The following is a 27630-nucleotide window of genomic DNA, read 5'->3' as shown; positions in this document are numbered from 1 at the left end:
TTCAACTGGTTATTCTGAGATAAAAACACGTATCAGTCGACGTTTTCCCAAATGGTCATCACGGATCAGTAGGCTGAACATATGGGTTTATCACAAATTATTAAATTTACATGACTGTTTAAGGAAGTTGCACACGACTAAATGGAAAATACATTTCATAAATTCGACTCTGAAAGACTAATCCTTTAATATAAATATTCTGTACATACTGAATCCAACTTTTCCATATATTGGGATGTTTTATTATTAATATATTTGTGTAAAGTCCGAGTGATATATTGATAAAACTGTTAAGGATTAAACTCACAACACCGTCAGTGATATCACAATATGACAAAACATAACTATGTTTGATTAAGAACTCACTCTTGCTTCCAGATCGGCCAGCCTGGCTCGCGTGTCCTGCAGCTGTTTGATGTATTTCTTTGTTTCTTCTTTGGCGTGCGACACTTCCATGTTCTGTTTAGTAGAACCAGTTCGGAACTCTTGGATCTGGGAGAAAAGAAGACAATAATTAGAGAGAGACAGAGAGAGGAGATAGGGACGCAAATAGGTAGGTAGGTAGGGAGAGAGAGAGAGAGAGAGAGAGAGAGAGAGAGAGAGAGAGAGAGAGAGAGAGAGAGAGAGAGAGGAATAGAGATTGATAGAGATATAGAAAAAGAGAGACAGAGAGAGATTAAGAAAGAGGACGGGCTCTAGACTGACCTTGAGGTTGTAGAAGGAGTCGAGTTCCGCCTTGATCTGGTCACACTTGGCGTCGTACTCGTTCTGGATGTCCCGGATGGCCTGTGAGAGTTCGCTCTTCCAGAACTCGCGGTTCTCCGCCGTCGTGTCTCGGTACGCCAGTGACGCCAGCTCCTTCATCTCCTGTAAACACAACCACGTCATCAAACACTCGTCAAACACTCGCACTCTTTGCACCGGCTTCAGCAGTAGGGACTTGTCGGCGCGGATTTAGGTGGGGAAGCAAGAAGCCTGGGACCCCTCTAATGTTGGTCGAGTAATTAATTTTGCGGTTTAATGGTTTCTTTATCAATGTCAGCGAACAACATTACTTTAATCTGAATGACAAAACTGATTTTCGTATTAAAATTAGTATCTCTACACAAGGTAGTCGAAATGGCATTATTTTTCAAATGCAACGTCAATAGGACTGCCACTCCCCGGGAGATTATTGTAAGCTTTTCACCAATGGCTTTTCACCAATAGCTTTTCATCAAAGGCAGAATCAGCTTTTGAGCCCCGTTTTACGAAGCGATCTTAACTGTACGATCAACTTACGTGCATAACTATCTTATGCAGTTAAGGTGATCTTAGCGTTAAGATCGTGTCGTAACACGGGGCCCTGAAAGGTCCGAAGACTTTTAACCTGTAAAGTGAGACATGAAACTAGAAATGTATAACAGTCAAAACGTTTTGTGGACAGTGTAGTGTACTATTATAATTTGTCAACACGCTATAGTTAAATATGTAATGTTCCCAATGCATAAGTGAGATATTTCTTTTAATAGTTTAGAGAGATATGGCGAGCCAGTACTGGTAACGTCAAATGATCCATATTCGTCTCATGCTTTCTCTCGTGGTCCATTCTCCCAGTCTGCTCTCACGTCGCACGTGTTATGTCGTGTCACTCTGACCGTCCAGCTGGCCCGGAAATCAATTTTATCAGTGAACACCACATCGATCTGCGTCTTACGGCTGTCTCTCGACATCAGCAGGCGACTTCCGGTATTGATAGCACACGAGTCGGTTTGATGTGTCAGTATCCTCGTTCAGTAACGGCAGTTCTTTTGGATTAACGTCTTCATCGTGTTAGGCAGTGTGGGAATTCCCCTTACAATTTATTGTTATGTATACACATATATTTTAATATATTTAATACTGTACGTTGCTTTGTTACATGTTTGTTTGTTCATTGTGTTGTTTTGCTGCCTCATGTACTGATGTAATAAATTTAATTTAATTTAATTTAATTTAATGAACAGATTTAGTATCAGGGATGATGTTTCGACTGCATGAAAAATTATGATAGAAAACATCTGGTTTGCTTCCCGGATGTAAACTGAAAATTGTGACAATAAGGCAATAAGGTGTGTGTGTGTGTGTGTGTGTGTTGAAGGAGGGGTAGATAGGCAAAGTGTCATTAAGAGTAGAGTAGTAGACACTGGATCTATATTATAGGAGTATTCTCGTACAATCAAATTAGTGAAGATATCAAGTGTTCCCGAAATGTGGGCGTGTCCTGCCGCTCTGGCAGCACGTGTCATCAGCTTAGGTTGTAGTCTATTGTTTCCACAGACATTTATTTTAATCACTGACAGAATTAACATGATCTGTTTGGGTATGTCTGATGAGAAATCGATCTGATTGACAAACAAATCTAATCTGAATATTTTCGTTGGACGTTTGACTGGCTGATACAGGATTCGTCTTCACCACAAACAAGTGATGTTTGGAGAGTGAACGTCGCCACGTTACTGATTACCAAATAAATGGATGTTCATTGCCGACACAAGGGCGTGTTGATAGAACACAGCTATACATCGAAAGAGGTGATTTTCTGTGGGCAACTATTCCAGAGAATGGTTTTACAAACATTATGGAATTGTTCAGCTATAGATTCAATACCAGTCAATATCGATTCGAGTCATGCTGTCAACATATTCCCTTTACATTATTACATAACGAGAATATATATGTATTCTTATTGGTCGAAAACCAGTCACATGACCTTCCGTAAATAGCGATATTGTCCTCAGTCGGTCTCACCGATTCGATTAAAAGTGATATTACCCTCGGAGATTTAACTAATGAAAACTAAGAAGATAATTTTCCCCTCTAATTAATGAGTAGGTAACATGATGCAATGTCAACTACTAATTTTAATGTAAACAACCACAGATATGTGACAAAATGCTTTGCTGTCCTTCAACAAAAAAATAAAAACATTTATTCATTTTGAGTTTAATTCCGCAAATACCACAAAGATATCAATTTCTTCGGTCCATAAAACCGTATATTGCCCTCAGTGATGGTCAATAATTGATAAGTATCGCTGAGCGAGTGTTAGTTTGGGATGTTGCTCCAGAACCCAAACCCAGATACATATCATAAACTGATTACCAATGTGTGGAGGGGAAGAGTCGTAACCACAACCCCACCCCAATCTGAAAACGTCCTCACTGTGTGTACTTAACAGGATCTACAGTTGATAGGCTTCACATGAAAACAAGCCCCACACTCGTCAGTCAGTGTGCTGCCACTTGTTAGCAGATAGTAGATTAGCAGTTAGCAGTTAGTAGGTTATGTTTATTTTTATGTTCCAACAAAATCTTTTCAAACTGGTATGATACGTCTGGCATCTTATAGCCGATGTTGTCAGCATGTCATAAAGCACATTTATATTCCCAGAATGAAGGACATGCGTCACAAAACACATTTATACTTCAAAATTGAAGACCACGTGTGAAAAATGCCATAATGTTCACACCTAACAGCCCATGGTGAAGAATGTCGTAAAACAAACATGCCTTTGCTTTTCTTGATCATCACATGGACGTAAAGCGTTGTTGTGGTGGACACAGGCACTAACCACGAACCAGACCGTGTTGTCAGCGGAAAACATCTAATAAATCAAGACCGTTACACTCTTATTGAGGTATATATGTCCATCACACACACAGCAACGCGTTGTCTCCGAGTCGAACGAGCTTCTATAAAACACACTCTTACCTGAGGTCACGGTGGGCGATCCCACAATCACTCGAGTGTGTCGTAAAGATGGATTTGGAATGTTAGGTGTCAATAGACATATACATGTACATAGCAAGTGAAATGAACATAGGGTTTAATGAAACGTGAAAACGTTTCTTATGACGTTCGTAGTCCGTAGATACCGAGTTTATTTCGGTGCGTTGTTTATGGTTTACTGGGTTTGTCTATGAAGCAAAATACTATGACGGTTAATATTTTGGTTGCACCGTAACTCGAATTCTTCTTTTAATGACGCATGCATTTAAGTTTTTATTTATTTATTTATTTATTTATTTATTTTGTGTAACTACGTTGACACCATGTTGGTTGTTCTTCACCATTCATTTCGGCATGTATTTTAAAATCCTGTTCTTTGTCAGCAAAACAAATATGTTAAAAATATAACAATGATGAGAGGAACAAACGTAACTACCATTTGTACGAAGTACAACCACTTGTCAATGGCAATACAGGTAGACATTATTATTAATATTATTATAGACACTAGAGTGACCTATCGTTACGCCACAATACCGCCTCATTGTGCTGTTATTTACATGGCAACATACAACATGCACAGTTATTACTGTCTAATACTAGTAACACAAACAACAAGGAACTTGAGACTATTGGGTTATTTAAATTCTACAGTAGTCATTCTACGTATAATCTTCCAGTAAAACACTGAAGAGGCATTTATATATTTCATATTAGTTTTTGTTTTCTGGAGTCCTATTTCCTAAACCGGTTATATTAAGATGTTCACAGGTATTGGGATATGGCAATCATTTTTCAGTTTGTCTTTTAACTGAACGAGTAATGAACTATCTTCAAATGGGGGGGGGGGGGGGGGGGGGGGGGGGGGGGGGGGGGGGGGGGGGGGGGGGGGGGAGGGAGTGCTTCTCCCCCCCCCCCCCCCCCCCTATTCTTCCGAGGCATCTGCTTCAACAGGTAGTATTTTACAAGAAATGATGGTGTCGTGTCTGTACAGTCGTCAGATCAAACTAAAGAAACAAGAAAACAGTCTGTATGGGACAGATTTCCCATGGAACTCGGAGGTTTGCAAATCCTCAAAATTTGGATAAAAAGGATAGAGATATTCGTTGAAAATTAGCTGGCCTCAAATCTGTTCACCATGTATGTCCATCATTCCACTCACAATATTACATGTATATGTAATCCAGGTTAAAATGCGAAGTGATTCATTAACAACACTATTTAGCTGTTTGGCAGTACTGCAAATATGGATTAAAAGAAACCCAGCATCCACTCACCCCCACCCGTACAAACATGGGAGCACGTACGCCTTTGTGCTCAACACAGACGTGTCTGAACATTGTTGAAGCACGTGTCACGTGGTTGATTGGTAGAAGCACGTGTCACGTGGTTGACTGGTAGAAGCACGTGTCACGTGGTTGGTTGTAGCACGCGTCACGTGATTAGTTGGATGAAAGTAGATACACCGAGGAGCCGCACCCCCCCCCCCCCCCCCCCATGGAATCGTGGACTGGCTATGCCAGAACCCGAATCCATGGTGGGCGTGCCTGAACCGTAAGGATGTGGGCACGTTAATACAGTTCCCTTCCCCTTCCTGTCATAGACAGAACTCTGATGAAGTTAGAGGTTGTGGCTCCGACAGGCGTGCTTGAACAATTATCTGATGGAAGCATGCCACAAATTACCCACACCCACACCTACGCACCTGACTGACAGTGGTGACTATTTCCCTCCAACTCACTGTGAGTTGTTTCAGAACTCACCTGCTCGTGTACGCTCTTCAAGAACTCAATCTCCTCCTCCAGCGTCTGTCGTCTGTTCTCCGCATCCATGCGTCCCAGCGTCTCGTTGTTCAGGTCCTGGCAAGGACAATATAAGAAACGATTAGTCAGCAGAATCCAAACAAATCATGATAAAAAAAAACCCACTTAGGTTTCGTTAAAGGGGCTGTCCTCAGTTTGCAGCCATTGTAAGATGTTTCCAACTAATAGTCTTATTAACCACTATAATTACATATTAAATACATGTTCTTATTCAGAATACCAGTGTCTGTAGACCGAGTGGATTTGTGGCTGTCTGCTGATATTTATAGCAATCGCTGTCATTTTAGTTTGTGATATATTTTTTCTTACAGTTTGGGTTACTACAGATATTAGGACGACAACAAACACCTTGTTTATACGGACAATGAAACAAACAAAATGTCTTTCATATGAATTTTTAGTCATCAAAATATCGTTAAAAGGTTGCAACAGCAGCTAACTCAGGACTGTCACTCTCACGGAGAATGGTATAAATGTGAACCATTCAAGATAAGGACTTGTTTTTACCACCCACCCACAAACTATAATTATATGTAATTCAAATTCAGGAGTCGAAATTCTAAACCAACGTGTTCATGGTTTGTTTTCCGATTTGATTTTTAGATTTATATGTATCAGTGTGTTTAGAGTTCATTCATACTGTCTGTCAGCGACTACGTCTCCATTGAGAGATGTTAATTGCGTTACCAGCTGTTGTCGCTCAATAACGCACGTCATCTGTTACAACCGCCAGAGAAAAGTCAATTGTAACTATACTTACTTTACCTAGTTCACTGTAAAAAAACCCACCTGTTGCGTGCGGGTTTAACAAAATACGTAGTGAGTATTTGAAACTAATATTAGAAGTTAATAAAGTATGTTAAAAGGGATCAATTTCATATAAAACAATTTTCATATACTTACCTTTTGCGACACCCAATAGCCGATGTGTATTTCTGTGCTGGGGTGTTGTTAAACATTCATTAAATAAATAAATCATATGAAAGACACTTACGTTGACATGATGTCATTTCCATTGTTCACATTAACTATATTAAAATGATGACAATCTGCTTGCAGTATCGAAGCAGTTGACCGATTACGTCCACGATTAAAACCTACGACAATACCGACATAGTACGACAATACCGACTAACACGTGTAGTTGTGTTGCATTATTCATTACAGGATGTAACAATATGGAAAGGTGACACCTCACCTTTACGATTTATAAGTACATGTACTATCTGTTACTTTAATCTATTGCGCCGTTCGGGTGCGATTCATTGGGGTATATAATATGTGGTCTGTGCTGTCCTGTCTGTGAGAACGTGCATGTAAAAGAACCCTTGCTGCTAGTCGAAAAACAATTTCCTGTCAAGACCACGTGTCACAGTTACCAAATGTTTGATGTCCAATAGCCGATGATTAATGTATCAATGTGCTCTAATGGTGTCGTTAAACAAAACAAAACAAAATTAAGTAAAACATCAGCTATTTTATTTGTTTTAATAACTAAAGAAAATCCCATTCTGGCATAAAACGGATTTTAAAATATATTGTCTCCCGTAACCTGTTTTCCAACACATGGAAGGAAGGAAATGTTTTATTTAACGACGCACTCAACACATTTTATTTACGGTTATATGGCGTCGGATATATGGTTAAAGACCACACAGATATTGAGAGAGGAAACCCGCTGTCGTCACTTCATGGGCTACTCTTTTAGATTAGCAGCAAGGTATCTTTTACATGCACCATCCCACAGACAGGATAACACATACCACGGCCTTTGATATACCAGTCGTGGTGCACTGGCTGGAACGAGAAATAACCCAATGGGCCCACCGACAGGGATCGATCCCAGACCGACCGCGCATCAAGCGAACGCTTTACCACTGGGCTACGTCTCGCCCCCTTCCAACCATGGAGACATATTGGAAATTACTAGTGTATGAAAAGACGACAACAGGTAACCGGTTTACACGGTCTTACGTGCTTGCTATACGTTAAAAAATTCACCCTTCTTGCTGAGTACACAGAATCACAACTATGTGAAAATTCGCTTGACATGTCAGGGTCGATGTTTTATTAAAAGGAGAAAAAAACCCATGATTATCAGAATAAGAATCTAGCTTATTGTTCAAATGCATCTGCACTGTTATAGAATTTTACACTTGTGGGCAAATATAATAGACGTTTGAATACGGCTGACGTACAGTCCAGTTGCTTACCGTCGACCCCGCCAAGATAACCGTGTTACCCAACCCGCTGATCCACTTCAGCGTGTGCAGGTCTCAATACATATCATAAATAACGGCAATCCTTCAAAGAGATCGTGTACCGGCGTAAAACTCGTACACTAGTCTGACAGGGAAACCTGTTTATAAAGTACAACTAGTTTGTCTGTGACTCAGGCCATATTGGAACACATTGAAGCAGACTTCTCAAAGGTTCGGACAAATCAGACACAATTTCACCTTCTGATGTTTTGGTCCATAGTTGTTATAGGGTGCATACCACCAAACATTCCACAGACGAGAGTGTATGCTGCTTACATCTGACATATGCCACCTTGCTGCAAACATGTACACCATAGAGTTACATTTTGCTTTGTTTAACGACACAACTAGAGCACATGATTTACAAATCTTCGGCTATTGGATGGCAAAGATTTGGTAATTCTGACACATAGTATTTTCTTTTATTCTAATGGCAGAGTGGTACTACCCCTTTTTGACATAAACAATTGTTAGTGTCTAGAGGTTGTCACTCAGCAGCCTGATGGTCAGTGAAGGTATGCCACTGTATAAAAATCGATACAGAATGTCACTAACATTTTGTACTGAATTCGAGAGGGAGTGTTAGTAACATTTTGTACTGGAATCTAGACGGAGTGTTAGTAAGAGTTTGTACTGAAATCTAGACGAAGTGTCAGTAAGAGTTTGGACTAAAATATATACGGAATGTCAGTAATAATCTGTACTGAAATCGAGACGGAAAATCAGTAAGATATTGTACAGAAATCTATACGGAGTTTCAGTAACATTTTGTACTGAAACCTAGACAGAATGTCAATAAAATTGTGTACTAAAATCTAGAAAGAGTGTCACTAAATTTTGTACTGAAACGCAGACGAATTTGTATTGAAATCTATACGGAAAGTCAGTAAGAATTTGTACTGAAATCTATACGGAAAGTCAGTAAGAATTTGTACTGAAATCTATACGGAAAGTCAGTAAGAATTTGTACTCAATTCTAGAGAGAGGGGCGTGGGACGTAGCCCAGTGGTAAAGCGCTCGCTCGATGCGTGGTCGGTCTGTGATCTATCTCCGTCGGTGGGCCCATTGGGCTATTTTCGTTCCAGCCAGTGCACCACGACTGGTATATCAAAGGCCGGCCGTGGTATGTACTACCCTGTCGGTGGGATGGTGCATATAAAAGATCACTTTTTTCTAATCGAAAAGAGTAGCCCATGAAGTGGCGACAGCGAGTTTCCTCTCTGAATATCTGTGTGGTTCTTAACCATATGTCTGACGCCATATAACCGTAAATAAAATGTGTTGAGTACGTCGTTAAATAAAACATTTCTTTCTCTCTTTCAATTCTAGAGAGTGTCACTAAATTTTGTACTGAAATCCAAACGGAGAGACAGCAATATTTTGTACTGAAATCTGTACGGAGTGCCAGTAAGATTGAGTGCGAGACTTACAATTCTGAGTTTCTCGACCTCTAGACGGAGTGTCGGTAAGATCGAGTGCGAGATTTACGATTCTGAGTTTCTCGACGTCTAGCGGAGTGTTGGCAAGATCGAGTGCGAGACTTACGATTCTGAGTTTCAATCTCTCGACTTAAGATTCTGAGTTTCTCGACCTCTAGACGGAGTGTCGGTAAGATCGAGTGCGAGACTTACGATTCTGAGTTTCTCGACCTCGTCACTGAGTCTCTTGATGGTCTCGCGGTCTCGAATGCGCTCCTTGTCGTAGTTCTCGTTCGCGCGTCTCAGCATGTTCAGCTCGCTCTCCAGGTCGGCGATCTGCTGGTTGAGGCGAGCGATGATGTCTCGATCCTGGGAGCGCCATTTCTTCGCCTCCTCCAGTCTACAAGACAAACACAAACATCACGTCACAACAGTGTCTGCAGATAGACGACACACAGGGACAGTATAGAGCTCGCCTGACGGACGCTAAGTCGCAGGATTGATCACCCGCGATGGACTCGCCCCCTCCCCTCGGTCCCAACCATTGCCCCACTACTGGTATATGAAAGGTAATGAAATAGACAGTCCACTCTATGGGAAAGGTCATATAACAAATCCCTTGTTTTTTTTATTGGTAGGGGTAGTCTATGTGGCGGCAGCGGGTTTCTTCTCTCTTTCTCTCAAATAAAACAAATTGTACACAAAAGAGCCTTAGTTTAAAATTCTTTGCCTTCATGTTATGACCATTTTATAATAATTAAATTCGTCATTGCTTCATTGCAGTCAGTGATGTGCGTCGCTTAATATTAATGAGCCATTGTCAGGGTATGTTCTCATAATAACGTACACACGGACGGACGATTTTACACACAGTCGAACGTATGTATGGACGGTCAGTTACTAAACCAGACATGAAGAGTGAAAGATGACAGACACGAGAATGAATGAATAAATGGATGGATTAATGAATTAATAAATAAATGAATGAATGAATGAATATTAAAGACACATGAAAAAGAGACGAGTAAGATTTAGCTAACCAAGCTTACTCCTAGTGCCTGTATTACATGTGGCATTTATGATTTAAATAGACCAGCAATGGTGACATAAATAATGGAAATTGTCAACTAGACAAATGATTTCCATCTAGGCTAATGCACTTCCGCTGCTCTGAAATATAGGTGAATGTGCACCAACGAGCTTTCTGGAAGCGCCTGATACTATACATTATACTACAACGTTATGTGTTGTCACACAGCGCGCAGTTACACGGACAAGGGGCGAGATATAGCCCAGTGGTAAAGTGCTCGCTCGATGCGCGGTCGGTTTGGGATCGATCCCCGTCGATGAGCCCATTGGGCTATTTTTCGTTCCGATCAGTAAAGTAAAGTTTGTTTTATTTAACGACGCCACTAGAGCACATTGATTTTTTTATCTATTGGACGTCAAACATATGGTCATTCTGACACTGGTTTTTTAGAGGAAACCCGCTGTCGCCACATAGGCTACTCTTTTACGACAGGCAGCAAGGGATCTTTTATTTGCGCTTCCCACTGGCAGGATAGCACAAACCATGGCCTTTGTTGAAACCAGTTATGGATCACTGGTCGGTGCAAGTGGTTTACACCTACCCACTGAGCCTTGCGGAGCGTTCTGATCAGGGCACCACGACTGATATATCAAATGCCGTGGTATGCGCTATCATGTTTTTGGGATGGCGCATATAAAAGATCCCTTGCTACTAATGGAAAAATGTAGCGGGTTTCCTCTCTAAGACTATATGTCAAAATTACCAAATGTCTGACATCCAATAGCCGATAATAAATAAATCAATGTGCTCTAGTGGTGTCGTTAAACAAAACAAACTTTAGACAGTCGTCATTTTTAACTCAAGTTTCCGTTGATACATCTTGTATATCAATTGTGTATGATGACCAGGTTAGCACGACGGTCAGCTGGACAAAGGTAGAATGGATCTGTTTACAAACCGCGAGGACCCCGCCACGCTGTGGACAACGTGTGAAGGTCGGCGTGGAGACTATAATGATGTGGTAACAAGCGAAAGCGTCAGTCGTCAACCCCGAGAGAACCAGAGATAAGTATTTAAACACGTCAACAGCGGGCTGAGACAAGACTGGAATGAGGAGGATCTGTAGGAGTGGGCGGTGGGGGAGGTGGTGGAGGGAGGGTGTGTTGAAAAATCGACCTATTGACAATGGTATATCTATTTTTATCCAGTATGTTTGAATTTACAATCTGTCAAAAACATCGTTCGGAAAAATGTAGGATGTTTTCTCTGATGACTACGTGTCAGAATTACCAAATGTTTGACATCCAATAGCTATAGAGGTGTCGTTAAACAAAACAAACTTCTTATTTTTAAGTTTATGGGAAAGTGCCTATAAATGATCCCCTTGCTTCTGCAGGAGTATCCTATTCAGCGTCAGCAGGTTTCGAAATATCCATATGTTACAATAAACAGCTTTCGTTATCAATGTATTGAGATGTTGTTCAACTAATACTAGTATTCCAATTTCCTGTCCCATGGATCAAGGCTTAGATACCTGCGTAACAGACACAACCACCCACAGTGTATTAATATATTGCTGTACACACAGAATATCAATATACAAAAGTAAAGCAATTTTCCCACCGCTGTTTTAAATGAAACGTATCGATCGATATTTTGTAGTACTAAACATGTTTATTGTCGCTATTATTAACAGGTAGTCTTGGCGTGACCTTACGCATTTTACGCCTCAGTGCACACGTGTACTTACGAAGCGTCGGTGTATATAGAACAGTATGTAAGTAATGCAACACACCAAGGCCTACGGCATTCAACGTTTTCAGTTTTAGTTCACTAATTTTTAATTTTTGCTTCAGGTGATTAAAACAATGAACGTTCAAGCACGTTCTTTACACCCAACTATCTGCATGCGTGTATGTAGGAATTTAAGCGGGGAGGGGAGTTAGATTATGGCGAGCAAGTTCATGGGGGTCAAGACGTGTATGTAGGAATTTAAGCGGGGAGGGGAGTTAGATTATGGCGAGCAAGTTCATGGGGGTCAAGACGTGTATGTAGGAATTTAAGCGGGGAGGGGAGTTAGATTATGGCGAGCAAGTTCATGGGGGTCAAGACGTGTATGTAGGAATTTAAGCGGGGAGGGGAGTTAGATTATGGCGAGCAAGTTCATGGGGGTCAAGACGTGTATGTAGGAATTTAAGCGGGGAGGGGAGTTAGATTATGGCGAGCAAGTTCATGGGGGTCAAGACGTGTATGTAGGAATTTAAGCGGGGATGGGAGTTAGATTATGGCGAGCAAGTTCATGGGGGTCAAGACGTGTATGTAGGAATTTAAGCGGGGAGGGGAGTTAGATTATGGCGAGCAAGTTCATGGGGGTCAAGACGTGTATGTAGGAATTTAAGCGGGGAGGGGAGTTAGATTATGGCGAGAAAGTTCATGGGGGTCAAGACGTGTATGTAGGAATTTAAGCGGGGAGGGGAGTTAGATTATGGCGAGCAAGTTCATGGGGGTCAAGACGTGTATGTAGGAATTTAAGCGGGGAGGGGAGTTAGATTATGGCGAGCAAGTTCATGGGGTCAAGACGTGTATGTAGGAATTTAAGCGGGGAGAGGAGTTAGATTATGGCGAGCAAGTTCATGGGGATCAAGACATGCTTCCCTGGAAAAGGCATTGAAAAAAGAGAAAATGTCCTTGAGCAGAGAGAGGGTTCGACCCCCAAAATCCTCCTCCTTCACACGTGGGATCGATCCCCGTCGGTGGGCCCATTGGGCTATTTCTCGTCCCAGTCAGTGCACCACGACTGGTATATCAAGGGCTGTTGTATGTGCTATCCTGTCTGTGGACTGGTGCATATAAAAGATCCCTAGCTACTAACGGAAAAATGTAGCGGGTTTCCTCTCTAAGACTATACATGTATGTCAAAATTACCAAATGTTTGACATCCAATAGTCGATGGTTAATAAATCAATTTGCTCTAGTGGTTTCGTGAAACAAAACAAACTTTAAACTTCTCCCATTGGACAGTTAAAATAAAATCTTGGTTGGAGCCGGTACCGAGATGCTAACCCAGCACCTACCAGCCTAAGACCGATAGCTTAACCACTATATCACAGAGGCCAGTATCATGGCTCGTGATATACGTGTGTCCAAACATTGACTGGAATAGGACATTACACAATCATTGTAGTGAGGCGAGTGGAGAGGTATATGTGGGGGTGGCTGTCGAGTACTCTTAACCGATATTGGGGGTCGAGTACTGTCAAAGAAAGGAGAAGTCAATCTTTCGAGCCCACGTACCTCTGACAGACTTTTTGCCGCGTATCTAACCAGTCCCCCTCTCAACCGCCACTGACATTTTAGTAAAAGGGTCAACGAGAATGGAAGAGCGGAATGATAATGTTGGGAGAGTGTAAAATACCAGACACCTGTCTAAGGAAACCTGTCATATACAGGGTTATACTGAGACGGTTATCTCTGGAAGGATCATCTTAGTCTTGTTCACAACGTTCTCTACTTGAGTGTGAACACGGCGTTTATCAATATAACCAGGGCAGTATTTAGCTAGGGTGTGTGTGTGGGGGGGGGGGGGGGGGGGGGTAGGCCAGGGACAGTTACGGTTTGTTTCGTTTGACGAGAACTCTAGAACACATTGATAATAATCAACTATTTCATGTCAAACATTTAAAGGGACATTCCTGAGTTTTCTCCATTGTAAGATGTTTCTGACTAATAAAATATTTCTACGATTAAACTTACATATTAAATATACTTACCATTTGTTACACCCAATAGCCGATATGTATTTTTTTGCTGGGGTCTCGTTAAACAAACATTCATTCATTCATTCATTCTTAATATTTGTAAGAAGCCCAACCTGGATTTTGTCTTCAAATAATTTCGTACGTAAAATTTTAGGAAATACGATGAAATTTAACCTAATACAAATATTAGAACGATCAGAAACACGTTTAATATACAGCCGCTAACACTGTATGCAGAAAAATATATCTGATATGTAATTACAGTCGTTAAAAAGTCTCTTGTAGTCTATAACATCTTAAAAATTGCAGCAAACTCAGGAATGTCCCTTTAACAATTTAGTCATAGTCTTAGAAAAAAAACTCTCTAAATTTTTCCATTAGCAACAAGGGATGTTTTATATGTACTTTCCTACAAACAGGACATCTCATACCACGGCTTTTGGTTACCAGTCGGTGGCATCTGGTTTGGACACGGACAGTCGCAACCTAATACTGCAATGTGTCATCTTCAACTGAAACCTAACCTTTTAATCTAAACGGATGTATGCCCTGAAATGCGCCCTCAAATTGCATAAAATAAGACTTGATTACAGAAACCAAATTATACCAAGATGAAGAAATAAGGTATTATAGACCACATTTCATTCACTATTAGCGTCGTAATGTATGTATAAAGTATAAAATGTAATATGGGAGGATTCACAGAATAAATGTAACTTCTCACTAAACTGAGATTGCATGTAACACACAATACACGCGCTCTTCTCTAACAGGAATGCGTTTGTTTGCAGTCATTTCTTTTCATCATTATTTTTTTCTGGGCATGAGACCTACTCTCCATCTACCCCCACCCCCTCCCATATCACGGTTCTTAACCCGGCGCTATTGTCCCGTGTTGGCGGTGGACTGCTCGGAGATGGCGAAAACTGTTAGCTGTGAACTCTTTACATGTCGGTGAGACTGGAGTGACGTCACGTCATTCCTTCACGTCTCGGGGTTAAACAACCTTGACAACAGACTAACTCAATCCCAGACTTGATCCCAATCAGTAGACCCACGGGCTTAGTTTCCGTTCCAACTAGCTCCAACTAATACACACACAGAGCGTTAACACGGACGGAGAGAGAGAGAGAGAGAGAGAGAGAGAGAGAGAGAGAGAGATTCATAAATACTAGTATCTACTATACAGATTTCTTTTAGTGTTACTAAGGGTTACTCAACCCTGTTGCAAATAATGGACGACGTTCAGAAAGAGGTAATATGTCATATAATTGTCACAAACACTGAAGGCTGTACGTGTACGTGTACGTGTACGTGTACTCTACTCTACTGAACGATCGCTGAAGCCGCAGGGCCTCGGTTTTGAATGACAGACGTCTTGCTTGAAATTATTCAACTCAGTAAATATACTATACACCGCATGACGTGACCCGTTCTTCTAGCATTCAGCCAAGACCAGAGGAAGGGAAAAGGTGAGCAATGGGTAGGGAACGAAGTCGATTGTATCATTCTTTAAATACTACATTCTTGTAGTATTGTAGCAGATAAATTAACCTCCGCTGACAGGATTCGAACTATAGACCCTCTGTGTGAGAGTCCAGCGCTCTACTAACTGAGCTAACACGGAAATCCCACTGTTTACTGCCAATACTACCACTTTATACTAATACTCTACACATTAAGAAACGTCCGCCATGCATGAAATAAAACTCCCCCCTCCCCGCTCTGCACAGTTGAAATGATACACATTCCACGCCTGAATGGTTCGTCATTCAGTCATTTCAGAGTCGCCCACTGACTATTTTTACCAAGCAACTCAGCCCGGGTTACTGACAATAAATTACCGGGTAATCGCCACAAGTACCCGCGTAAACATTAACTGTAGAGGGGGGGGGGGGGGGGGGGGGGGGGCGACACAACTATATTGAAAGCGAAACAAAAAAAACATTCGCTGGGATGGTCTCACAACAGTGTTAATGTTTTAAAGCACCTGCAGTTATAACATTGAGTGACACGCGCCTGTCTGCTGAGGTCATCGGAAGACCGAGTGTAATGAATTCAGCACATTACAGACGATATACGTATCTAATCTCCGCCCGGTAGATCTGACGCTGGCAACACTCAAACCTCATTCAGAATAAATCAGAAACTCGTCGTGTGGAGTGGTGACACTGTATTGATGGTTTAATTAATTAGTTTGTGAAATGAACGCCAGACGAATGAAATGCATGTTGAACGACACCTCAGCACATTATAAATTTCCACTCTTTGTTAACACAGAGTGGTCAATGGGAAAAGGACAGCATTTAACGACGCAATCAACACATTTTAGTTAAGGATATATATATATATGGCGTCGGACATATGGTTAAAGACCACGCAGATAATGAGAGAGGAAACCCGCTGCCTTCTCGCAATGCCATTATCGCCAACTCTTTCCGATTAGCAGCGAGGGATATTTTATATGCATTATCTCATAGACAAATAAAGTATACACCACAGCCATTTATAAAACCAATAGTGAAGGACTTGTTGGAACGAGAAATAGCCCAATGGGCAGAGTGATTACCACGACTCTTGGTCTGGGTAGCGGGAGACAAAACGACTGTCTTCACCGAGACTACTTGTACCGGCGGTATTCACCTGTGTTACACAGCTAAACACCAAACGTGAGAGCTATTGATTTTGGTGATGCCAAATGTAAGATTTGAAAGACCATAAAAAGTCCTTGTCATCCAAAGTTTGCCATCACTGTGTTCCAGGTGCTCTCGCGTGGACCTTTAGACCTTCGTTCAAAATTTTATGTCGAAATTACTTCTTTTTTAAAATATTATTAAATAGTCTAATCCTCTCTTCTTTCTCTTCTTTCTCTCATTTCTTTTTGGACTGTCTGAAAGTTATTAACTTTTTTACTTATTGCTATTTTCAAAATTCTGCCCATTTCCAACTCTACCACCCCCCCCCCCCCCCCCCCCCCCCCCCCCCCCCCCCCCCCCCCCCCCCCCCCCACCCCCCCCCCCCCCCCCCCCCCACACACACACACGCACACTTCTGTCCCGGATCCAGTCACTGGCGAAGTCAGAGATGTGCTTGAAACTTAATTGGATATAGGCAAGTTAATATGTTATTCAATCCAATCCAATCCAGGTGTTAAAGGGTTAAAACACCACAGTTGAAAGAGTTAAAACACCACAGTTTAACTGATTATTGAGGGACAGGAAATTTGCTGATTCTTATACACAGCGCATGATTAGCCCGTCTTACTTGTCGCATACCGTAAATAGTTTCCTGTCCATCACAAGCGTCACCCACGTCAAACTGACCTGACCTGACGTGTGACCCCAAGAAACCACTGACAACCTAACTGTGATGCGCTACAATACGTGTATACTTCAAGCAGTCATGTTCCACTGGCAAACGGCCACATATGATGATGGACAACTGACCTTTATTAAGTATACGGTGTGTAGTGATAGGGATTACCCTACAACTAACCACTGCCTTTAACAGAGTACCTAAAGGTAATGGCTGAGATCAGTGAATGAATGAATGAATGAATGAATGAATGAATCCAGAATAGCGTGCTCGAATATTCCAGGGCGTACCTTTCGGGGATATTGACATTTGCCCCACCCTGCAAAATACGAATTATCTCCATTTTATTTAAAAAGTAGCATGTTTGTCTTGCTGGGGAATACCCTAATTGCTGTCTCGTGGTTCAGTTTCTGTTCTACCACCACACTTATTTTGGCCTTGGTGCAACCCTGCACTCATGTTTAAATATAACTGACCTAACCCCACCACCACCACCACCACCACCACCACTAACACCACAACCACAACCACCACCACCACCCAAGAAAGGTTAAACCTGGACCATTAGATGAACGTAGAATGTCAGTGAAATGAATTACGCTCATGAATATTAAAATTAAAGCGATAGTCTCGCCATATTAGACCGGTTTTCCGAGATTCAGCTCTACAATGTGACGCGACCAGTGTACTGTTGTCGAGCAAGGAATCCCATACATCACATTTCTCTTTGAATACTGCGCGCTCAATACATATGATACCCTTGACCTGTTTATTACAATACATATCGAAGTTTATTAGAGGTTAGTATACAGTGGGTATCTTTATCGTATCTAGTTACAAATGTATACACTTGGTGTGTCAAATTATTAGCCAGCGTGATATTTATAATTTCATGTGCTCTGAGAGAGAGAGAGAGAGAGAGAGAGAGAGAGAGAGAGAGAGAGAGAGAGAGAGAGAGAGAGAGAGAGAGAGAGAAATAGTTATAGTTTATATAGTTTGCTTTGTTTAACGACACTACTAGAGCACATTGATTTTTTAATCATCGGCTACTGGATGTCTAGCCCGAGTACTCTGACTGTAAAAACAAACTTCTATTTTTTTTGGTGATTGTCGGGCACTTGTCGTATTATTGTATGAGACGGCCCCTGGAAGACGGGATGGCAGTAGGCGATCATGTGACGCAACGTCACAAAATAGGTCGGCGAACTTAGAATTCTGCAGTCCGGAGTTTGCCGAAGCTTAGCTGAATGTGGGTGCTGTCGGGTTTCTTTCTGTAGTGTGTGTATTAGTGATTAATATCTGAATTTGTTTTAATCAAGAAACTCGAAAATGGTCGATGTAAATGTATTTGACGTCAAACATTGGATTGTTGTGGTATTAGAGTGGAAATCTTTGACTACGTTTTGGTTGTCGGCGATTGCCAAAACATTACATAGCTTGGTCTCTGACTGTAATGAGAGCGTATTTATGTCCAAATGTCCGTCTAGCTCTCTTACAGTCAGAGTATTCGGGCTATTGGATGTCAAACATTTGGTACTTTTGACATATAGTTTTAAGAGAGGAAACCCGCTAAATTTTTCCACTGGTAGCAAGGGATCTTTTTTATGCTCCATCCCACAGATAGGACAGCACATACCACAACCTTAAATACACCAGTCGTGTTGCACTAGCTAGAACGAGAAATAGTCCAATGGGTCCACCTATCGGCATCGATTCCAAACCGACAGCGCATCAAGCGAGGGCTTTACCATTGGGCTACATGCCGCCTCTGACCGAGATCCAGACATAGAGTTAAATATACACTATGTTGTTGGTACGAATGAATGAATATTTCACTACGACACCCCAGAACAAAAACAGACATCGGCTATTGGGCTACATGGCGCCTCTGACCGAGATCCAGACATAGAGTTAAATATACACTATGTTGTTGGTACGAATGAATGAATATTTCACTACGACACCCCAGAACAAAAACAGACATCGGCTATTGGGCTACATGGCGCCTCTGACCGAGATCCAGACATAGAGTTAAATATACACTATGTTGTTGGTACGAATGAATGAATATTTCACTACGACACCCCAGAACAAAAACAGACATCGGCTATTGGGCTACATGGTGCCTCTGACCGAGATCCAGACATAGAGTTAAATATACACTATGTTGTTGGTACGAATGAATGAATATTTCACTACGACACCCCAGAACAAAAACAGACATCGGCTATTGGGCTACATGGCGCCTCTGACCGAGATCCAGACATAGAGTTAAATATTCACTATGTTGTTGGTACGAATGAATGAATATTTCACTACGACACCCCAGAACAAAAACAGACATCGGCTATTGGGTGTGAAACAAAGGTAAGTACAGGAATATGATAGGTATGGATAGGATACTAAATACTGTTTATATAACACGGTAAGTGTACATTGATAAATGAGGTGGCTGTCTTGTCACACACTTTCAGTAAATAACTTAAGACGTCCATACACGGAAAATAGCCCACAGCTATTCACATGTAGCCTATATATATATAATATTGCATCTCTCTGTGCCAAATGCTAATGTTCTAAATGTGACAAAAACAAACCCCGTCCCTACACTTTAATTAAAGGTCAAAACGATTGAATAAGGAGAGAAACAGGGCGAGAATGGATGGACAGAATCACACACACACACACACACACACACACACACACACACACACACACACACACACTGAACATCCACGTATATGTGTTTTAGGCTAATAAGGCACCAACGGTCATTTGCGTACAGCGGCTTGCGATTACAAGCTAAATCATAAGAGTACGACACAACGTCACTATACACGAAACGTCATATCCCATCAAGCGAGTGATTTTCTGAATTAAAATCAAATACTACTTTCTAGTGAAACGATCCTGTTCTGTTATTAGCGAGTTGCGTCTAATAACGTGAGGTAATTAATACCCTGTAAAGCCCGTGTTACACCTGCACGATTATGATGACAATAGGTGTTAACCAAGTGTTAATAGAGATTACCAGATTACACTGAATGGCGATCTAAATTTATTGATGTATTCGGACGTTTTGAGCTGGTATAGTAACAGAAGATTCTGAAAGATTTACACTCAGCTTACAGCGGCTGTAATTCACAGAAAACAACTTAGAAACAATAACTGTATCAATATCTAATATAGGCATAGACACGTTTTTATAGCGCATTTGAATAACATATCAATACGTGTTACACGAGCATGTAATAGTGATTATCACGAATCAGCATGTTTATCTGTATTTCGGTTCCAGGCAACGTTGAAGGAATTATAGCATGTCGACACCCCAGCACCTTGTTTTAATCACCGTCTCTTAGGTAACCATGGTGATTCTGACATTAAAAAAACAGGGGAAGGGATTTGACAGAGACGTATGTCGAGAGGTGGGAACGGAGTGGGGTGGGGTTCAGTTTTACAATCATCGCAATGCAGCATGTTGTATAGTTTATGGGTCGAATTTACGAAACATGTTTTTTTCTTCTTCTTAAACGCAGGCGTTTAAGCATTGTAAATGTATGTAGTTACATGTGTGTGAGACAGACAGGTGTTTAAGCATTGTAAATGTATGTAGCTACACGCGTGTAAGACATAGACAGGTGTTTAAGCATTGTAAATGTATGTAGTTACATGAGTGTAAGGCATAAACAGGTGTTTAAGCATTGTAAATGTATGTAGTTACACGCGTATAAGACATAAACAGGTGTTTAAGCATTGTTTGATTAATACTTAAACAGAATGAATGCATGAATGAATTTTTAACGACACCCCAGCACAAAAACACACATCGGCTATTGGGTGTCAAGCAGAGATAGGTACATGAGTGTGATTAATACCTAAACAGAATGAATGCATGAATGAATGAATGTTTAACGACACCCCAGCACAAAAACACACATCGGCTATTGGGTGTCAAACAGAGATAGGTACATGAGTTTGATTAATACCTAAACAGAATGAATGCATGAATGAATGAATGTTTAACGACATTTTTTACGACAGCGGTGAAGCACTAGTTGTAACGAGAAAATAACGCATCCGCCTCATATGTATATATGCACAGCTGTAAACAAAATAATGTACATGATTTATAAACAATATTTTACGGTTTATTTATTTATTTTATTTTACTTTAATTCATGATCGTTTAATTATTTGATTGATTTTTTAATTATTTATTTATGACCTTGTTTCTGTATATATCCATAGCCTGATTATCTCATAGCTGAGCCACCATGCAGAGGTGCTATTCCACGGAATGTGTGAGTCAAAGTGATGTGTCAGTTTTCACCTGCCAGGTGTGGTCTTCAATACTACTATCTACAGTACGAAATTAGCCTGTCTATAATAGCCAAGAACTTGGCATGAAAACAACAGAAGTGAGTAATTATTTGTTCCCATAATTTAGATTATAGGGAGCCATTTAAGATATCGCCATATTGAGACCAAGTAAATTCACATGTCAAGGCAAGCAAAAAATCACTTTCCTCGAACTAGTCTGAGAGGAGTGATGGGGAGCCAGAGTGATAGCTCCCTGTAAACAACGAGGTCTGATAGCTCCCTGTAAACAACGAGGTCTGATAGCTCCCTGTAAACAACGAGGTCTGATAGCTCCCTGTAAACAACGAGGTCTGATAGCTCCCTGTAAACAACGAGGTCTGATAGCTCCCTGTAAACAACGAGGTCTGATAGCTCCCTGTAAACAACGAGGTCTGATAATTATATTATATAAAGCCGTACTTTACATGGGCTGGGGTGTCGTTAAACAAACATTGTTTTCAAAGGTACGGTCAGGTAAAATTGTTTCACGTGCACACTCCGAACAAGCTGCTGTAGCACACGCCCGTCTAGGGCGCTGGTGATTGTTTCACGTGCACACTCAGAACAAGCTGCTGTAGCACACGCCTGTCTAGGGCGCTGGTGATTGTTTCACGTGCACACTCCGAACAAGCTGCTGTAGCACACGCCTGTCTAGGGCGCTGGTGATTGTTTCACGTGCACACTCAGAACAAGTTGCTGTAGCACACGCCTGTCTAGGGCGCTGGTGATTGTTTCACGTGCACACTCAGAACAAGTTGCTGTAGCACACGCCTGTCTAGGGCGCTGGTGATTGTTTCACGTGCACACTCCGAACAAGTTGCTGTAGCACACGCCTGTCTAGGGCGCTGGTGATTGTTTCACGTGCACACTCAGAACAAGTTGCTGTAGCACACGCCTGTCTAGGGCGCTGGTGATTGTTTCACGTGCACACTCAGAACAAGTTGCTGTAGCACACGCCTGTCTAGGGCGCTGGTGTCGACTTTCGCCGGCTCCTCCGTCCAAGACAAGAAAAGGTTGTGAGGGGGGAGGGGGGGGGGGGCCGGAGGATTAAGTTAAATAGAAATTGTTGCGTAATTTCTTGAAGGTTCGCGAAAATTAAAATGGAGTTAATTGTTGATAGGACGTAGTCGATCGACCAAAACGCTTGACTCGCTATATATACCTAAAGTAAGGTCACTTTGATGAAATATTACTCTGTCTATATGACGACCATAAATCTGACTGACAGCCCGACAGTGACATGGCAACACATGGAACATTTCACGTGCTATACCGTGGGTCACGGCATTTTACAGCCATCTTGAAGGACCCAAGTATGAAGCATATTGTTTCAAATACACGACATGTCAACATAGTAACATTATAATGCACTACTGCCCTGCCTAGAGTATTGACGGAACCAGTACGGGTAGTAGTATAGAGTCGGGTGTAATCAAATCACGTATACCTTGAAAGAAGAGTATTTTAATATCGCGAAGATTATCACTATTAAGATACATATTCATTCATTCATTTCAACTTACAATTCAAGCACGCTGTCCTGGGCACATACGCACACACCTCAGTTATCTGGGCTGTCTGTCCAGGACAGTGGGTTAGTTGTTAGTTATTGGTAAGAGAGAAGTCGGTGTAATGGTCATACACCTACCCATTGAGTCGTTAAATCTCGCTGTGGATGGAAGCCGGTACCGGACTGTGAACCCAGTACCTATCAGTCTTATATCCTATGGCTTAACCACGACACCCCCGAGAGCGGTTGAGATACATTCATGTAGTCTAGTTTCGGACACTTGTCGCCCGTTTCGTACTTTATCAAGAGCTGCTAAGCTTCGTGTGTATATAGTGTTGGAATTACGTTTTCTGCTAATAATTACAAAAGCTATCACTTTAAAGCACACTAAAACGTAAGCAGCACTATTCAAAAAACACTCGTTAATGGTTTTACGCTTTCGATAAACTGCTGATATGCCAACAATGACCTCACTCTGCTCTCATAGACTTGCTCAATTATTTTTAAACCTTTTGTTTTTATTGATGCTGTATTTAATTCTTATTCATTACTTGGTTTCTTCACAAACACATGAAAACGAAACTCAATTCCAAACAGATCAAATTGTTCAAACTCTTCAGTTGCGAGTTGTTTCTAGTGGAATCGTAGGAGTATAGTTGTATTTTAGTGTACGTGTGGATTATATTGTTTGTAGTGGAATCGTAGGAGTGTTGACGATATAGTTGTATTTTAGTGTACGTGTGGATTATATTGTTTGTAGTGGAATCGTTGGAGTGTTGAAAATATAGTTGTATTTTAGTGTACGTGTGGATCATATTGTTTCTTGTTTTTGTTTTTAATTTTATTTTTCACTGAAGTTGTAGAGCTATCAAATTGTATTGAGGACTATACGATTTTACGAACCGGTAGCACGAAGAACATAAACTAGAAGTGATACGGCCGACACCTGAATTATATTAGTAAACAACGACATTACAACTTTAACTGTAGCTTAAGCTAATCTTTATAACTGGTATAATAAAGACATGCTTTGTTCTGGGTTGGGTATAGCATTACGTTTTCGTCATATACCACGTGAAACGGTGTTCACAACCTGGTGTTGGTACCCGTATTTTTAAACAGCCTCTTACGAAAGCCGTTATTTGTTCGGCGAGAACAGTAGCCGGAAAAGTCGGATTAGTTATCGCGAAGCCCACATGCGTGCATAGGTAGGTTTACTGATTTCCGCGACCACCTGCATGCATAGGTAGGTTTACCGATTTCTCCCACTGTCCTGAACAGACAGCCCAGATAGCTGAGGTGTGTGCTCAGGACAGGGTGCTTGAACCTTAATTGGATATAAGCACGAAAATAAGTGGAAATAAATGAAATGAATACTGGTTTCCGCGATTTATGTGTGGGTATAGGTAAATGTGCTGACCCCCGCCTACTGAGCAAACACTTTCTTTCTACCAGTGACAAACGTAACAGTAATGACGGAGCGGCGTGACACAGATCGGATCACGTTATTTGTGGAACTCTTTTGTAGCGCGAGATTTACTTGAGCCAGACTCGACAAGTTTATAACGAGCGTCATCTGCAGGTTTCACAAACTGGGACGCTGCGTGTCGAAACTGTCTAACTGTCTTGTGAATAAGATAACACAAAATTCACACTAAGTGTTTAGATTAACACATAATACACATTAGTTGTTTAGATTAAACACAATTCACACTACTTAATTAAGAAACACTAATTATTTTGATTAACACAAAATTCACAGTAATTGTTTAGATTCACACTTAATTCTCATTATTATGTTTAAATTAACACAAACTTCACATTAGTTGTTTAGATTAACACATAATGCTGTAGTAGTTTAGATTAATGATTAAAAATGCTTTTGGATATAATCACAAAATCACTACTTCATAATAATTTCTTCTCGCATGGTAAAAAAGCTAACATCAGTTCAACCAAAATCACATCTTCGTAGGCCTTCTAGACATCTAGGAAACGTCATCCATGCATGACAATAATGCTTTAGAATTATTTCATTGTAAATTTGCGGACTATTCATGTCTAGTTTTGCATACATGTTATAAACTGTAATACGGCGACATCTGAAGAGATAAAACGAGCGAGCAACAAGTGAGCTTCAATTACGTCATGAATAGAACGAGACCGGAAATCAAATTACATCAGCTCGGAGAAACCGTGAATGTATTGACATTGTGCAGGAGAATGACGGCCAGTCTACACGACATGTTGCGAAAATAACTCTGAAGGCAAGCTGACAGTTAACGTAGAATATCCACGGAGAAAACACGTATTTCTCAATCCCCGCTTAAACGTGTAAGGCCCTCCAGGGAAATACGCTATCTTCACAAGACTCCGAATGTTCTTCAGCAGCTAATCTTTGCAATCAATTATGAATAATACCCATACCCATACACCCAGAGAATCCACCACAAGCGGCCAGCAAAAAGCTTTGCGCCTAGGACATCCGCCATATCACGCTCAGTATACTCGTGTATAACAAAACATATATTTTGAGGGATCGGGGAGTGCCCTAGTTAAACGCACTCAAGGGTCTGATATTCATAATGCATGTTGTGTTTTCAGGGACAATAGTACAGCTGAGTGTTTGACCTATATCGAGCAATCCTACGGTGCACGAAGGTGGCGCCTGCAAAGAGGAACATCGGTTGCCTTAGATCGATACTAGAGTTCTGAGACGCACACCAGTGATGGTGATTCACAAGGGTTATGGCAGCAAACTCGAGTTAGTTTTATTACACGTGTGTATTTAACTGAGTTAGTTTTATTACACGTGTGTATTTAACAGTTAGTTTTATTACACGTGTGTATTTAACCGAGTTAGTTTTATTACACGTGTGTATTTAACTGAGTTAGTTTTATTACACGTGTGTATTTAATCAGTTACATCAAAACAAACATTCACGGGCGGGACGTAGGCCAGTGTTGAAGCGCTCGCCTGATGTGCGATCAGTCTAAGATCGATCCCTATCGGTGGACCCATTGGTATATGTTTCGTACCTGTCAGTGCACAACAACTGGTATATCAAAGGCCGTGGTGTGTGCTATCCTGTCTGTGAAATGGTGCATATAAAAAGATCCCTTGCTGCTAATGGGAAAATGAAGCGGGTTTCTCTCTCTAAGATTATGTCTGAATTAACAAATGTTTGGCATCCTATAGCCGATGATTAATAAATATATGTGATCTAGTGGTGTCCTTAAACAAATCAAACTGTAATCAAACTTCAGTCAAAACATCCACATTAATTTTTGTACCGTCCCGCGCCATTCTTCGATATTCTTTGACTGTACTCGCTAAAGTAGGCCACATACATAACAATTAAATGTAGTATTCCTCATTATATGGCGAGGTGAGGCTATCTGTTTATTAAAACTGTAGTTGTGTTTGTATTTTGCATTAGTAAATGATCTTATACATGTAATATGTTGAGGTGATATGGCATGTTTGTATGCTTTTATTTTGCATTAGTAAATGTTGTAATATATGTTAGACGAAATTGTGTTTATTAAAACTGACAGTGTGTTTCTGTTTGACATTAGTGAATTATGTAATAACACGGTGAAGGAAGTTACGCTGTACGGTCGCTTTACTACGTCATTGTACAGTACTACAGCAAGGAACAAACAACGTTAGCAGATTAGAGGAAAGGAATGTTTGTGTAACCACATCTCAGCACACAGCTTAACCAATGCCTACTAGAAAATGAATGGGCATTTTTGTGAGAAGCGGAACTAGATAGATTGAGGGATGCGTCCCGCGTGCTAAGTAAAACTGACCATCCTGCAAGCGCCCTTCTTGACTTGCACCCGTCCAAAGAAAAAGCATATTGTTAAGAGGGATCATAGCTCTGACGTGTTGAAAGGGAAACCGCTAGTCTTTCCTAACAGAAGGAAGTTTTATATAAACATTTTCCACAAACCGGTCGCAGGCGTGCGTGAAGGGGGTTGGGGTCGGGGTTTGCTCTAACTAAATATCTTCTCGGGTTTTTTTTTGCAATGTATTTTTCGAGGGAGCGTTAATCGACCTTTCTATAACCTTCACTTATCACCAGCTAGACCCCAGCCCAGCACACCCGCCTGGGACAGCTTCCACGGCTTCTGACATCCCAGTTGAACGGTATCCTGGCTTACCGGGAACCACCATAGATGGACTACCACCAGCGAATATTCATCACAGAATAAATACAAATGTACCATGAACAGGTTTTGAGTCAATGTGCACTAGTGGTGTCGTTAAACAAAAGAAACTTCTCTCTGAACAATATACTGTCTGTCCCAGACGTGATCACATCGTGACACATGCGGGGGGGGGGGGGGGGGGGGGGGGGCACTGGCGTAGCCGGGGTTGGCATGGAGGCGATAGT

General features: G+C 41.2%; 1 protein-coding gene and 1 long non-coding RNA gene across 2 annotated transcripts in view; one reads left to right on the top strand and one right to left on the bottom strand.

Annotated features, from left to right (window-relative positions):
• The window catches only part of LOC121382538 (60 kDa neurofilament protein-like), a 44711-nt gene that overhangs the window by 11338 nt on the left and 5743 nt on the right, over window positions 1-27630 (bottom strand). The window contains exons 2-5 of the mRNA XM_041511996.1: window positions 9466-9652; window positions 5514-5609; window positions 706-867; window positions 367-492 (exon numbers count right to left, since the gene is read on the bottom strand). Of these exons, the coding sequence (XP_041367930.1) occupies window positions 367-492; window positions 706-867; window positions 5514-5609; window positions 9466-9652 (571 nt within the window). The remainder of the gene's footprint in view (window positions 1-366; window positions 493-705; window positions 868-5513; window positions 5610-9465; window positions 9653-27630) is intronic.
• LOC121382539 lies at window positions 448-26228 on the top strand. Its single transcript, XR_005959175.1, has 3 exons — window positions 448-553; window positions 21607-21776; window positions 25832-26228. It is a non-coding gene; the product is annotated as an uncharacterized LOC121382539 (long non-coding RNA).

Source organism: Gigantopelta aegis, chromosome 10 (assembly GCF_016097555.1).
Source record: "Gigantopelta aegis isolate Gae_Host chromosome 10, Gae_host_genome, whole genome shotgun sequence".
Classification (NCBI taxonomy): Eukaryota; Metazoa; Mollusca; class Gastropoda; order Neomphalida; family Peltospiridae; genus Gigantopelta; species Gigantopelta aegis.
This window is presented reverse-complemented; position numbering and strand designations above follow the sequence as displayed.